Source organism: Corythoichthys intestinalis, chromosome 5 (assembly GCF_030265065.1).
Source record: "Corythoichthys intestinalis isolate RoL2023-P3 chromosome 5, ASM3026506v1, whole genome shotgun sequence".
NCBI lineage: Eukaryota > Metazoa > Chordata > Actinopteri > Syngnathiformes > Syngnathidae > Corythoichthys > Corythoichthys intestinalis.
Window position 1 is genome coordinate 42278202 of NC_080399.1, and position 16644 is coordinate 42294845.

At 41.4% G+C, this 16644-nt stretch overlaps 1 protein-coding gene across 6 annotated transcripts in view; it reads right to left on the minus strand.

The window, feature by feature from the left end:
- Positions 1-16644, minus strand: part of LOC130915784 (coiled-coil domain-containing protein 136-like) — a 97524-nt gene that overhangs the window by 20333 nt on the left and 60547 nt on the right. For all 6 annotated transcript variants that reach the window (XR_009063143.1, XM_057835861.1, XM_057835860.1 and 3 more), the window contains 5 exons: positions 14083-14306; positions 13698-13776; positions 4611-4728; positions 2677-2956; positions 2164-2295 (listed from right to left, as the gene is read on the minus strand). Coding sequence is in view for 5 of the 6 variants with exons in the window: in XM_057835861.1 (XP_057691844.1) it covers positions 2164-2295; positions 2677-2956; positions 4611-4728; positions 13698-13776; positions 14083-14306 (833 nt within the window). In the remaining variant the exon portion in view is untranslated. The remainder of the gene's footprint in view (positions 1-2163; positions 2296-2676; positions 2957-4610; positions 4729-13697; positions 13777-14082; positions 14307-16644) is intronic.

The window sequence follows — 16644 nt, forward strand, 5'->3', positions numbered from 1 at the left end:
GATTAAGATTATAAATCAAAACACTCATTGTTAACAGCCATTTTGTTAAACGGAATTGTTGCTGCCCCCTAAAAAAATGTTTCAAAATGTTGTTAGGTCATTGTTGTGTAAAATTTCTCTACATCTGTGTCCCGGTGCAGTAACATGCTTACTGAGTGCTCAGAAAAATGACAAATTCCTACATTTTAAGGACATTGATGGCAACATTTTTAAATCCAAAACGTTGTCTGTTGCCACACTGGTACAGCAGTGACAATGCTCGGATCGCTGTATAGTTGTAGATTTCTCTGTGTGACCTGCACGACACATTTACAGGAAATGAGAGGAGCCACTTTGATTTGTGGTGCATGGTCAGCTGTGTTCAATCCCACAGCAGTGCAAACCTAATGTTTGAGGAGCAAATAGACGAAATGACGTGGAAATATCACTCAGTTAAGTATTATGACTGGCCTTTTGTTTATGACAGCAAGACATGATTGATACTTGTGTTGTTTTTTTTAGACAAACCCAGTTAATTAACACCACAAATGATATTCATATAATGTAATGAGTCCTTTTGTTCCAGTTGGACAATGCGTAGAGCCAACATGAGCCTTGGCGTGGCACAATAGACATTTCTGTCATTAATGGCACGCTGTTCTCTTGGAGGTTTAATGTTTTAGTGCAGCAATTTTTTTAAAGCTCTGCTGTCTCATAGAGATTAGAGGACAGTCACAGAGGTGGGTGGAAGTGTTGGTGGTGGCACCCACACCAATCAGTTTAAAGCACACGGAAAGCAATCCAGTTAGAAACACATTATACACCACCACAACATGAGAGACAAACAAAAGACGGAAGATACAGTAGGTGTGATGACATTTGCGTTAGTTCACAGAGTATGCATTCATTCATTGAGAAACAAGAGAAAACACAAGCTCGTAACTTAATTAATCAAACCACTTTTATCAATTGTATTGAATCGAAAAGTAAGTATATGTTGTACGCCAGGGGTCCCCAAAGTACGGCCCGCGGGCCGGGTACGGCCCGCCTCCACATTTGGTCCGGCCCCCTGAACTTTTTTTTTTTTTTTTTAACCTCCATTAGTGTTATTTATTTCCTGGCTTTTTTCTGTGAAGAACCCAGAGAGGGTTATTTGGTTATTATCTATTTAATTAATTATCATATCATATCATATCATATCATATCATATCATATCATATCATATCATATCATATCATATCATTTACTTTAATTCTGTGAAGAATCCAGAAAGGGCGATTTGATTGTGGCTTTCTGAAAAACAATAATTTTTTACATTTAGGCACTCCTGCAATCGTCCCACTTTTTCTGCTACAAACTGACCTGGCCCCTCATTAGAGAAGGGAAAAGTTATGTGGCTCTCACAGGAAAATGTTTGGGGACCCCTGTTGTACGCCCTCAAAAAAGTACCATTATTCTTTTTTTTTTCTTTTTTTTTTTTTTTACATGGTATTATTCCAGATAATTGCCTACATTCTTAGGCCTCTCTTATTTTTCTAATTCCACTTGATAATATGTATATTAAAACCATAATAATACAAACAACTAAATAAAAATATAACCATGACAAGAACAATATTAATAATAATAATACTGTAATAATAATGTTTTATAATGTGCATACTAATAATGTAGTGTAGACTACAGTACACAGCATACAGTACTTTATAGTAGTTTCTGTATTTGTTTTAAGGCACGCAGTTCAATGACTTTAGATGAAGCTAGACTAAATCAATCTAACCCTAACCCTAAGAGTCTGACTCTAGGTTATTATGTTGTTTTTTTATTAAGTTGTTTTGCCATGGCCTACAGCTGCCGACGGTACGTCTGTCGAATGAACCAATGAAAATGTTTCCACTGATTTCAAGTGGCACAATATATGCCTGTGTATATAATATGTGTAATAATGTGTATAATATATTGCTTGTGACTCAAATTTTGGCAACACTAGGTTTAAAAAAAGTAACTAACTGAAAAGTAAAAAGTAAAGTAAAGAAGGAAATAGTAAGAAAAGTTCAACTCCTCATGTCTAAATAAAGGTACCACTGTATGTAAAGCATGTTTGCCTGTTTCTAATGTAATTTACAGTATGTGCCTTGTCTTAATAAAGGTTGGGAAACATTGGTTTGCTGTAATCTTACTCACCTGAGCCCCCTCAGACAACTTCTCCAGCTCTGCCTTGCAGCGTTGAAGTTCCTCCTCCAATTCATTCCTCTCTTTCTGACTGCTGTCGTATAGTTCCTGCAACTCTTGGAGCTCCTGCTTTAGCCCGTTACACTGCAGCAAACAGAACAAGATGTAATGAGTCGGCCAATTCTATGATATAGAAAACCCATTTATATACAGTATATACAAATAGTTTTAAAAAATAATACTATTATTTTTTTTAATGTTCCTGTAGTTGTTTTTCACAGACAGTAAAGAATGTCTATCTTTTGGTATTGTTATATTATTTCTCTACACATGATGCTGCACTGTTCCAACAAGGATATAAGACTGTCAAATACAGTAGTAGCAAATGTATGGTGTTTCCCACTGTGTTATCATTTACCTTAAGGAACCTGTATATGGTTGTTTTGTTCAGCTTTGCTAGTAAATTCCCACTGAGAGTGGCATTAAACAGTTAAAAAAAAAAAAAACACCAAAATGTCTCCCCACCTCTCTCTGAACCTGCGAAGCCTTCTCCTCTGCCTGTTTCAGCTGCTCCCTGAGCGAGAAGATCTCCCCGATGCCACCATTCCAGCCTGTGGGTGTCACTGGCTTGCCGTCGAAGGAGATGTTCTTCTGGATGGAGGCGTCCACAAGCCGACAATTGTCTGACTGGGCCATGGTCATGTAGCTCTCGGTCATGACATCGTCAGCGGCTGTCACCATCTCCTTGCCCTCGCTGCTTTCAGTGCCGACGTCTTCCTCCTTCAGGGACAAATACACACTGGAGCTGGGAGGAAGACCAAAAGGATAACTGGTAAAGAAAGAGCTAGAGTATGCACAAAAATAATTATCAACTCTGAAATCACAAGGAAACTGCATTTGGGGAATTTTGAAGTTATTCCACACTCGTTTTTTTCCTTCATACAATTGTTGGAGAGATGGATTTGGCATAGTCAGGCATCTGGCAATTGCACCCAAGGATGACCCAAACTTCCATAATTATCTTCATAGTATCTTAGTTGATTTATTGAATTATATATGTTACAAAAAGAAGCTTCAGCTGCACCTTGAAATCCATTCACACGTGTATCTCTATTTACTTTAGACGTTACCAATAAAGTTTTCAGAATCTTTCAACACATTCCCAGGTGGTGATGATGTCAACTTTTGTTATTGAAGAAAGAGTTATTTTAATTATTCTGTCTTTGTTTTCGCATTTAGAAAATAAAAATTATTTGCAATTAATTGGGGGGGTGATTTTTTTTTTTTTTTTAATCCTATATAACCTGCTTTCCTCTTAGTGGATGCTCAGTAATGTATGTAATATAATGTAGTAATATCAATCAGATTTCTAAATGATTTTAATAGTCAAAGTTTGTTGTAAGTGTGATGAATTTTGGGTTTTTTTCCTGTGCTTTTGCCATTCTAGATACAGTAAATATTGTTTTTGACAGTGTTATCATCAGCAATGACGATAACGAAAATATTTCGTCAAAACTTTTTTCATTATGATGAGACCATAACGAGCTAAAAACATGTTTTGACAGACAAAACAATAACGAGATGAATGCCAGTTTTCATCTGACGAGAAAATGTGCGATAGTTTCCGTAACATGTTTACAATGTGTGACATTTTAATGTGTAGTTAGCTTGCATCGTAGTAGTAGTGTCTGGTTGTGTCACTCATGTGACGTGCTGCGCCTCCCTCCTCCCGACTCACCAGTGTGTTGTCTTCGGTCTCCATGCAGGCTTGCACACATGGTAAAATTTGTTTTCTTATCTTAGCCAGCGAGAATATGCAATTTTGCTTTACCCTTTAAGATCTGTGCTAATTGTCACACACTAAATGTAACTCGTAACGTTGGCATAGCATTCGCATTCACGTTACTATTATGCTAATGCTAACAGCGAGCATCCTCTTAAACTCTCGGTCAACTTTTTTTTCACATAAAGGTCGTGGCGTCCAGGTGGGTATAATTAATTGAAAATAATATACTGTTTTCCTGCTGAGTGTATATTATCACCAAGTTGGCAGTCTTCTTGTAGACACTACAATATATGGTCGTCCGTCAATCAAAAGAGTTGAAAACCTTTATGTATTCATTTTTTGGGGGGGGGAGTACATTTTTTTAATTCTAACTAGCCAAAATTAGTCTTGAATTTCGTCAACAAAAACTAGACAAAGACAAACACATTTTGATATGACTACAATATGACTAAGACTAATTTTTATTAATGAAACGTGTTAAACGTGCTATTATTATGTGGATTAGGTCCCTACCGAAGGCCCCAGGTAGCAAATGCATGCCCTGCCACTGCTGCGTTTCATATTACAACAACACTAGAGCCATCAAACAGGTGGCCGGTGTTGTTGCCCTACTATTCTAAAAGGTATCCCCGTCAGCTGATCTACTAAGCACAGCTGACGATTGACCTCTCACCATGTCCTCTGTCTTTGAAGCAGCTGCAGCCGCTCCGAGAGGCGCTGGTTGTCCTCCTTTAGGGCTTGGCACTCCTCTCGCAGGGTCCGACACTCCTCCTTAAGCACGTCCACGTTGCCTGGACAGGTTAAGGGACATAATGTTTGTTATTGGAGTTTCAGTAGCTTTCTTCATTTTTTTTTTTACTTTTTCTTTTACTCCCTGAATGACTGGCACCAGCTTTCAGTGTGCAAAAATCCTTTATCTAATCCATACTAATGCATGCATAGAAACTAGGTGTTTATATATTTGTTTATATATTTTGGTATTTTTATAGGTACACGATAATTATCGTACCGATAATAGGAATTATGATGTCATCCCAATAAATACAAGAACATTATTAATAGGCCCGATAATATACTGTACAGCATAATTAGTTTGGTACGGTGTTGGTGGATTTGGATGTGTGCGTTCGTTTCCACTCCTGTTTTGCCAGTACAATGTATCAGTGACTTTGTGAGGTTTAAGAAGAGGGAGAAGCCAGGTGTGCCACAGCCATTGCGCAAGCTCAGTAAGGCCGCTGGATGAAGTGGGAGGGCATGGAGAGAAGAAAAATCACGTGGAGCAATTTGTGGCGCATGGAGTCTAATAGACTAATCTTCATCATTAGAACCACATATGATGTCCTGCCCTTTCCAACCAACTTACATGTCTGGTATGGTGAAGACCCAGCCTGTCCCCAGTGTGCAGCCCCGGCAACCCTCAAACACATCTTAGTGGGTTGCAAGACCAGTTTAACGCAGGGGAGATACACCTGGCGCCACAACCTAGTGTTAAAATGCCTGGCTGCCGAACTTGAGAGCAGGAGGGTAACCACAAATGCCATGACTCTAAACCCCCAACCTACCTTCCCACAAAAAACATCTTTCATTCGGGAAGGGGGGAAAAGAGGGACCAAGTCATCTGCTCCGGATCCAGGCCCACTGGACGTAGCCCGGGATTGGGAAATGCGGGTGGACCTCAGCCAGAGGTCACCTTCCCATCTGAAACTACAGCAACTAACCGGCACCCGGATATAGTCCTATGGTCCAAGCCTTGCCAGCGTGTCTTCGTCGTTGAACTGACCGTCCTATGGGAAGATGCCATCAACGAAGCATTTGAACAGAAGAGATTGCGATATGCTGATCTAGCAGATTAAGCAGAAAGGAGTGGCTGGGATGTGAAGGTGTGTCCAGTGGAGGTTGGTTGCAGAGGCTTTGTAGCCAGGTCCACCACAAAGCTACTGAAGGAAGTAGGGATCAGAGGGCAGGCCCAACGGAAGGCAATCAAAGGACTTGCCACTACAGCAGAACGGAGCAGTCAGTGGTTGTGGCTGAAACGCAAAGTTGCAACATGGGCTGCCAAGGGATTGCGTGGTGCCACCGCACACCACACACACACTGATCATCCTGTGGTGGGCCTTCCTCAGCAGAGGGTGTCTTGTTTTGAGTGGCCGAAACACCCAATGATGTATGAGGCAAGCGACTGATGATGTGGTGGGCTGGTGGCGCCACGTGATCATTGCCAAATTCCACCCCACCCAAAATGACATCTCCAACGTTCGATTGATGTGCTGAATATTAGGGATGTCTAACAGCTAGTCCTATTAAGAAGTCTTGGCACGGTGTCGGTGGATTGGGATGTGTGCGTTCGTTTCCACTCCTGTTTTGCCAGTACAATGTATCAGTGACTGTGTGTGGTTTAAGAAGTGAGAGTTATGGCACAAATCAAGCGCTCCCTTCTGTGACATAACGCTCAAACTACTGCAGTGTGCTTAAAAAAAAAGCATGGCGTCGGTAGTGTGGGATTTGTTGTCAAATTTGTCAGTGGAAAACGCTTCACTAACAAATGCAAAGCTGAAGTTCCACGATGAGGAAAAAAAGTGTTGCGCTACAATACACCTTAATAAGCCACTTACAACATCACAATTGCTTCGATGGTGTTTTAAAGGAGTAATGAAGCTGCCCATTCAATTCCAAAGCCAGCTAAGAAAGCCGGGGTTGTACCATTTAACGAGGCCTTTGAAAAGTGGTTTAACTCATATCTCACGGGAAGGACCGAGTTTGTAGCCCTGGGGGATGCTAAATCCCGCCCTAACACTGTCATCTGCGGAGTCCCCCAGGGCTCTGTGCTCGGTCCAACCCTCTTCACCATTTACATGTTACCCCTCGGTCGTGTCGTCAGCAGGCATGGAATACAATTCCATTGTTATGCTGACGACACACAGCTATATATCAAGGTCACTTCGTCCTCCACCCCCTCCTCCTCTGTTTCTCACCTTGACTCCTGCCTGGAGGAGATAAAGGCCTGGATGAGTGAAAACTTCATGCAGCTGAACAGCTCCAAAACAGAAGCTATTCACATAGGTACTCCTCACAAGCTCCGTTCCGCCCCCATTTCCTCAGTCTCCTTTTTCGGCCACAAATTTTCCCTCTCCCCTTCTGTGACTAATTTGGGAGTCAGATTTGACCCCCATCTTAGCTTTAACAATCACATCAATTACATTTGCAAAACCTCCTTCTTTCACCTCCGCAATATTGCCAAACTCCGGCCATCTCTCTCCCGTCCTGCTGCAGAGAGACTCGTCCATGCCTTTATCTCCTCCAGGTTGGACTATTGTAACGCACTCCTCATCGGGATCCCTGGCAAGAGCCTACAAAGGCTTCAGTATGTCCAAAACAGCGCTGCCAGGGTCCTGATGAGGGTGCGTAAACACGGGCACATCACCCCCATCCTTCACACCCTACACTGGCTCCCTGTTCACCTCCGTATTGAATTCAAAATCCTCCTTCACACCCATCACTGTCTACACGGTGTAGCCCCCACCTACCTCACCGAACTCTTCACATCACATAATTCAGCTAGAACCCGGTCAGGCCAACAGCACCGTCTACTCCCGCCCAGGACTCGGCTCAAGACTATGGGCGACAGGGCCTTTGCAGCTGCTGCTCCCCGTCTGTGGAACGCCCTCCCAGACCACCTCAGAGCCCCGCAGACGGTGGATGCATTTAAAAAAGGACTAAAAACTCACCTTTTTAAAAAAGCTTATTCTAGCTAATTTTATTTGACTATCTTATTTTTATCTGATTGGTATCTGATTTTATCTGTGCTTCTGCCTGTTTTGCTTTTCCTCTTTTATTCTTAGTCTTTTTATTTATTTATTTATTTTTCTGGCGATGTGCACTTTGAGATTTGTTTTCAAATGTAAAGTGCGTTATAAATAAAATGTATTATTATTATTATTATTATTAAGTTTCACAAAGATGACCGAAGGCTATCGCGATCACAAACATGATCACAGAAATGATGGCGCTAGAAAACCATCCTTTTTCCCTCATTGAAGACAAAGGATTCATGCGGCTACTTCGTCATTTGGAGCCCAGGTTCATCATTCCAAGTCGAATGTTTACTGGCAAAGTATGATGAGATTGCGACATGCTTCCATACTTCGATCGGCAACCATGCACAGCACGTAAGTTTCACCACAGACATATTGACGTGTAATGTTAGTCCTGTCAGCATGCTTGCGATGACGGCGCGGTGGCTGGACAAAGATTTCATACTGTGCAGAGAGGAAACCGTTTATATGGATTATTGTAAGGCAAGCCATTAATCCTTTTTGTTCGAACATAATTTTTATGATGAGGAATGTGTGATGAACCTTGCTATATAATGTTTGCATTTTACAATGGTAGTTACAGTGCCTTGCAAAAGTATTCGGCCCCCTTGAATCTTGCAACCTTTCGCCACATTTCAGGCTTCAAACATAAAGATATGAAATTTAATTTTTATGTCAAGAATCAACAACAAGTGGGACACAATCGTGAAGTGGAACAACATTTATTGGATAATTTAAACTTTTTTAACAAATAAAAAACTGAAAAGTGGGGCGTGCAATATTATTCGGCCCCTTTACTTTCAGTGCAGCAAACTCACTCCAGAAGTTCAGTGAGGATCTCTGAATGATCCAATGTTGTCCTAAATGACCGATGATGATAAATAGAATCCACCTGTGTGTAATCAAGTCTCCGTATAAATGCACCTGCTCTGTGATAGTCTCAGGGTTCTGTTTAAAGTGCAGAGAGCATTATGAAAACCAAGGAACACACCAGGCAGGTCCGAGATACTGTTGTGGAGATGTTTAAAGCCGGATTTGGATACAAAAAGATTTCCCAAGCTTTTAACATCTCAAGGAGCACTGTGCAAGCCATCATATTGAAATGGAAGGAGCGTCAGATCACTGCAAATCTACCAAGACCCGGCCGTCCTTCCAAACTTTCTTCTCAAACAAGGAGAAAACTGATCAGAGATGCAGCCAAGAGGCCCATGATCACTCTGGATGAACTGCAGAGATCTACAGCTGAGGTGGGAGAGTCTGTCCATAGGACAACAATCAGTCGTACACTGCACTAATCTGGCCTTTATGGAAGAGTGGCAAGAAGAAAGCCATTTCTCAAAGATATCCATAAAAAGTCTCGTTTAAAGTTTGCCACAAGCCACCTGGGAGACACACCAAACATGTGGAAGAAGGTGCTCTGGTCAGATGAAACCAAAATTGAACTTTTTGGCCACAATGCAAAACGATATGTTTGGCGTAAAGGCAACACAGCTCATCACCCTGAACACACCATCCCCACTGTCAAACATGGTGGCGGCAGCATCATGGTTTGGGTCTGCTTTTCTTCAGCAGGGACAGGGAAGATGGTTAAAATTGACGGGAAGATGGATGCAGCCAAATACAGGAACATTCTGGAAGAAAACCTGTTGGTATCTGCACAAGACCTGAGACTGGGACGGAGATTTATCTTCCAACAGGACAATGATCCAAAACATAAAGCCAAATCTACAATGGAATGGTTCAAAAATAAACGTATCCAGGTGTTAGAATGGCCAAGTCAAAGTCCAGACCTGAATCCAATCAAGAATCTGTGGAAAGAGCTGAAGACTGCTGTTCACAAACACTCTCCATCCAACCTCACTGAGCTCGAGCTGTTTTGCAAGGAAGAATGGGCTCTTTCCTTTTCTTTTCTTTTCTTTACTTGTCAGTCTCTCGATGTGCAAAACTGATAGAAACATACCCCAAGCGACTTGCAGCTGTAATTGGAGCAAAAGGTGGCGCTACAAAATATTAACGCAAGGGGGCCGAATAATATTGCATGCCCCACTTTTCAGTTTTTTATTTGTTAAAAAAGTTTAAATTATCCATTAAATTTTGTTCCACTTCACGATTGTGTCCCACTTGTTGTTGATTCTTGACAAAAAATTTAAATTTTATATCTTTATGTTTGAAGCCTGAAATGTGGCGAAAGGTTGCAAGGTTCAAGGGGGCCAAATACTTTTGCAAGGCACTGTATAAGTTAGTAAGTTATTGAGAGACCTTTTGGTTATTGATAGGCTTGCTGTCCTATAATTGCCAGGTTAAGAAAGTTGTTTCATGGACCAAGGCCACAACAGTCTCCTATCCTGTAGCACCAAACGTTTTTATCTGATGACAAGGCACAATACCAGTTGGGTTTACGCTTTAGTTCAGTGCTCATCACTCAGGGAACACATCTAAATGACATTCACTAATTGATTGTGATTGACTCAAATTCTATTTATTTGAAAAAAAAATAAATATGAGCATTTTATTTGAATTCGAGACTGTTCTTGTCTTTGTTTTGTTCATTATAATAATGTTCATGTCATCATAAAAAAACTGGTTAGGTCAAAGGCAAATGTATGTTGAATCCCACACTAGGTTTTTATAACCTCCAGGTGTTCAAAAACTCAGGTGAATATACATTTAAAAATTATATATTTATTATCGGTTATCGGTATCGGCTTTGAGGAGCAGGAAGTTATGGATACTGTTCCGTAGTGTAATCTTTACTCACTGAAATGAATAGAGATCTCATTAATCCATTTCCGCCTCCCAAGAAAAAAGAGTAAATATTTTATAAATGTGTTTTTATTGATGGAAAATAACGTACAACATTACAGTATAACCTATTACTTTTTCTTACCGTGCATCAAAATAGAGTGAAACCTAGAAATACACTGTTTTTGAGTTTCATGTGAACTATTAGAATTAAAATGTAGGCTCCGGTAGCATAAATTTGTCAAAGTTGCCACAAAAGTGTGACAGCAGAAACCTCCAAAAGAGACCACATTTACTCCCGTAAACATGACAACTTATCACTTGTGTTGCATTGCGCATGCCTGTGACATCATGGACGCGTTCTCTTCACACTGCGAGTCACATGTTTTTGCAAAATGAACAGCTACACACTCCCCCACTCATTGCTTTTCATTTCACACTGATCCGGAGAGCGTTTCGTAGCGAACCGCCAGGCAACTTCGGCCTGTGTTTGCTCCATGTAATATATGATGTTACAACCCTCTCGGTCGGCCTGAACCTGAATGAAATTTCATTACACTTGTTGTAATGAAAACTGAAGCAATTCATTCAATCAGTTAATTTACAAAAAACATCCAAATTAGGCACCATGCCATGCGGTCTGAAGGTAGCCTAAGAAACCATTTTTAAGTTTGAGCCATTTCCCATTGTGTCTTAGTATTAAGAGAGCAGAATTAAAGTTTAAATGCACAGAATGAAACTACTTTTTAAAAGAATTATTCACAATTTGCCAAAGTGCTGCTTGTTTTAGCGTTCAGTTCCGTTCACCGCCACCATAAATCAGAGCAAAAATGAGTCACAAACACTTTAATTTCTCAAGGAACTTAAACAGAGTTTCTTCATTACCACTTTCTTTTATTAAACTTGCATATGCACGACTACTTTAGTATCACATCAGAGTGTGAGTACTGTTGCCAACTCTGATGTGCAGTGCAGTCATAAATGCACTAGGGGTGAAGCCTGCTGTGATTAAACAACATGAAGTGTATTTCCCGAGATCTGCCTGGAGCCCAGTGGTGACATCAAATGACATAATCACATATCACAACCACCCGCAACGTTCCCATCCCCCCCTGACTTAATGAGCCTAAACCCAAATTGCGCACACTGCTCCCTTGACGCCATAATCACTGTTGTAATACTTATTTACGGCGGAAATGATTCACGGGTTCGAGCAGCTGATGTTAATGTGATGGGACATGTTCCTGCGCACTTTGAAAAGTGCATTTGCATTTTCTTCATGTGCAGTTTTGTCAGTAGCTTAATTAAAGCTGTGGACTTTTTAGACAATTGTTGTACACAAGAAAAAAGGATAGTGTTCAGATCCATACAAGTTGATTTGGCACATTGTTTTTCCCTCCAAAGTGGCATTCAGTCCCCTCCAAAATTATTGGAAGAGCAAGTTCAATTCCTTTGTTTTTGTAGTACAGCGGTGCCTTGAGATACGAAAGCATCGGTGCACGAAAATTCAATCTACGATAAGTTTTTAGAAGCTTTTTTACGCTTCTTATTACAAAAAATAGCATTCAAAAGATAATACGTACTGTAATAGATAATTCCTGCTTGCAGCAATGCAATAATGTTTGACTATAAATGTAAACAGACGAAATATACACACTATCTTGTGCTACACAATGCTCATGTAAATGAAACCGAAGAATATAACTAATAAGCGATGCTTTTTCAAGGCACAAAGAGCCAGATAAAATAGCAAGAACTGAAATGATGCAATGGCTGACGAAGGTAGCTCATCTTTTAACACTCTGTGTCGGCTAAGAGCTCACGTAGTCATGTGATAATATCTGAAGAATGAGCTGGAACCTAAAAAAGACTAGTTATACTTGAGCGCCACAGGGGGAGGACAAGAAGAGGAAAGCATTACAAATAAAGACAGGCAACAAGACATCCCAATGAGATCCTGCTGCCTTTTTGGTTAGAATCTTTACCATCAAGCTTAATATGAAGAGCCTACTCTCCTATTGGCCTATTGTTGGTATCACCTTCACTTTCGGACATCGCCTCATTCGAAAGGTATTTCCATTTTTTTCCCTTCTTTTTGTCTTTGTATTATATTACATGATCAACTTCATTACATGTAACCACATCCAACAAACTAGACAAAGAGGAGGCCCATCATAAAGAACAGGATGGGACCCACCTACCGCTCTATTACTGTGGCTGCTAGGTCCCCGACTTTCCCGGCCGCACAATCTACCGCCCCTTATCGTAGCTCCCCCGTGGAGTATAATGCATGTGGTGCATTAAAAGAAGTGTGGGAAACGCGGGGCCCGCAGCAGGCGTGCAATTGTCACTTTGCCCCCCCTCCCACACACACACACACACACACCATACTGACTTCCGCCACTCCACAACCTACTGTAGATGTATGACGCATTAAAATCAAGGGGGAGTCAACCCGGGACTGTATGGCCCTGTTCTGGCTCTCCCCGAAACCCCAGAATGAGTGTATAGGAGCCCAAAGGGAAGAATATTTACAGTGAGAGGTGAAGAGAGCTTGAGTTAAGAGGCAGTACCCTGCGGCCTGGGCCCCTCACACCAGGGCAGACACCCACAAGGTGAGAAAAGCGCCGGGGCCCCCCGACACCCACAACGCCACTAACACACCTGCCCAGGGGTGTGCGCTATTCAAAGGCGTAGGATTTGAGCTACGCCACAAGAAGTGAAAATTACAACTTGAAGCAAGTTATCGATGGAAGGCTTATATTACTGCGCAGATCCCCTTACAAAAGGTATGTGTTCTGCCCAGCAAATCTGCTGTACTTTTTCACAGCAAGCACAAGTCATTGTGCTTGCTTTAGTTTCACTTTCTGTCAGGTAGAGGACAAGCTGCAGCAACAAACGAGTTGCTGTTAAGGGTAATGTAAAGAAACCTGCTCATTGGTGTGAAGGGGTCAGAGTTGTTCACACCCACATACAACATATCTTATAGCAACATACCACTTTGCAAAGCACAAGCTTGCACCTGTCCACTAGATGTGGATTGCTGTATCTGATTGGAACCTAACAGCAGTATAATTTCCTGGAAATGTACACTACCATTCAAAGGTTTGGGGTCTAACCCCCAAACTTTTGAACGGTAGTGTACGTAAGAATGTGCTTTAATGCACCTTTGTTCCATAAGGGTTCTTTATTGGTCTGATCCTTACCTTCCCTCCTTTCGGCCTCCCTGCGCTGACTCTTCATGCTGATCTCGGCCCTCAGAGTAGTGATCTCCAGCTCGTACTCCTGTGTAGGAAGCCGAATCAGCATAAGTTACATGTCACTACTATGAAAATTGACATCCATGTGCAAAGTAATAACGCACTCTTTACCCGCACAACACAGCGCATTACTAGTTGGACCAATGTCATTACGAGTGATGTTTCTTCAACTATTAAAGCTAGCTTTGGGCCATTATTACAAAACTACACCTACTACGCCTACCTAATAGTTTAAACGTAGAAAATGAGGACAAAGAAATGTGCATGTACTGTATGTAATCAAATATAGACTCATTCTTAATAAAAATTACATCAAAAAATACTTTCCCACCTGTGTCTCATCGCTGAGGCGCTGAAGCTCAGCCCTGCGCCTACACAACTCCTCCTGCAGGGAGGCGATGTCATTTTCTCGTTCTGCCGCCGCCTCCTCGGCAGCCTGCTGGAGCAGGAGCACCTCCTCTTGGGCCAGACGCAACTCCTCCTGGGCCTCGGCTAGCTCACTCTCTTTCTCCTCCTCCAGGCTCTCCATCTCCTCCTGCACCGAGCGCAGCTGGGCTGCAGGTGAGAAAAGATCACAGGTGGGTAAAATGTTTAGCCCTCTGTACTCAAAACTTTTATGGGACATAACATAGGGTTAACATAGTCTGCCATATTCTGCTACTAAATTGTCACTCCGGCAGGCACACAAGTTCCAAAGACCCTCACTCTGCTTTATTGGACGGCCTTAGTGTGGTGCAGACCAGTCTATCAAATAAGCAAACATGCCGCAAATTCTGCACTGACACCAATACCAGGATTTGTCTCGCCTGGCACGGCCAGACAGTTCTCCCCGTATTTTTCAAACACTGTGAGAAGAGTCTGGGACCCTGCTCCTTATTGGCCTCTCGAGCCGGAACAAAATCATTTGTGCAATCAGATTCGTTTATTTGCATGACGTGTTCTTAACAAGCAACGTCACTCTTGCGCGTCGGAAGTCGTCTCCACAACAACACAGATGCAAACGATAGAGCCGAGAATATGTTCCAATCCACTGTAAATTCAGTTTTAAATGACCCAAAACACATCGAGTCGCTAGAACAGTCTGTCTCGCACTAGCCATGTTGAATAAACTTCTCCGTTCTCCACTCTCCTCGTATGTTTATTTAGACGCGCTACAGTTTCTTGTCGCTTTAACAACGTAACGTCTGCCCGTCGCTGGTTGGTCCACTCCACTGTCTGTTTGCTGCGGCTTGCTCCGCCCTGGAAATTTGATCCGTGGAACGGTCGCCAGACTCATCACTGGAACAGCGGTGAGTTCCAGGCATGGATTTGTCAGCATTTGCACTCTGCTGCCGCCAAAAAAAGAGGCATTGAAATATTTTTCTTCATATTTTTCCCTAAACTAGGTCTGTTCCCAATTCCCACCCTCCCCAAATACAGGGTGTTCCAAAATGTTTGACACCATTTCGTAGGCCAGTAATTTTGACAATTTTCGTTGGACTGTCCTAAAATTTTCACAGCTTGAGTAGAAACGTTTCAAGCTCTTGTGTGTAACGTTTGGCATTTTTTAAGAAATGCCGTTCACTTCAAAAGAAAAGGCATTTTGCGTGTTAGTGTATGCTCGGATTCAGTCACTGAAGACTGTGCAGAGTGCCTTCTTCACAAATTTTGCAAAGAAGGCACCGACTAAACAACATAACAGTGAATTACAGCTGCTCTGGAAACTGTTACCGAAGACATGCTACAGCGAGTTTGGCACGAGCTTAAATAACGACTCGACGTGTGCAGAGTCAGAGGCGGCACTGATATTGAACTTTTATGAAAATCTGTCATAGAACCAAAAAATATTTCAACTTTTCTTTGTAAATTTAACCAATAAAACTTATGACCTTTAACATTAAGTGTATTTAGTTTCATTAAGATCCATCAAGCAGTTTCCGAGATATGGGCATTTAGAATGGGGTCAACCATTTTAGAACACCCTGTATATAAGAACTTGAGCACCTTTTTTAAATTCGGTACTTATCTTGGAGTTAGCTAAAGAGTTATGTCTCGAAACCCAAAATGCAACTATCGTTTGGATAGTCTGCGTCCATGTTTCTTTCTTTCTTTCGTTCGTTCGTTCGTATGTTGGTAGCACCTCATTGGTGCTTGAGAATGTAGGAAATAATGCTACAAGTACCGTCCGTTTTTGTTATTTAATTGACAATTGAGAGGGGTGTGGTTAAACAGGCATTTAGTAGATAAATGTTTGGGAGGAAAAGAGAACAGCTTCTTCTTTTTTTTTTTTTTTACATTTTTTAAGCCTAGTTTGAAGTTGTAAATTGGGTTTTTTCTACTTAATAATTCTACTTTAATACTTATTTGGTTACTTCTTCCCACCATTTGGAAAGAGAATGCATATGAATGTATACAGCAAGGGTGTGATTGTGGTAGGCTGGTGCAACAAGTAGCAACAATATGTATATTGTTATATGCTACATTGTATTTTCTACTTAATAAAGCAACAACCATTATAAAATGCAAAGGCTGATTTTGTTTGAATTGTTTAACGTATCATCCTTCATATATTTTTCAATTCATACTCCACTTGAGTTGTTAAAACACATCTCCCTAAAATTAGGTCAACGGCTTTATTTTTTTCCAGTGTGCCAGTTCAGTCAATTCCTGAAAAGCAACCCACTCTGCATCCAGCCAAACCAATGGTTCTGCTGACTTTATGCTAATAAATTATTCCTCATTCTGGGAACATTTGCACCAAGAATTTACTGTAGGACGAGATGGTTGCTTTGTTTGAAAAGAAAAAACGTAGTGCACGAAAATACAATATTTGGAATTTAGAACACTAGTTTATGTGCGGGCACCAAGAGCATCACTGCACCTGAAAGTGTGAATGGTGTTTTTTTTTATTTAC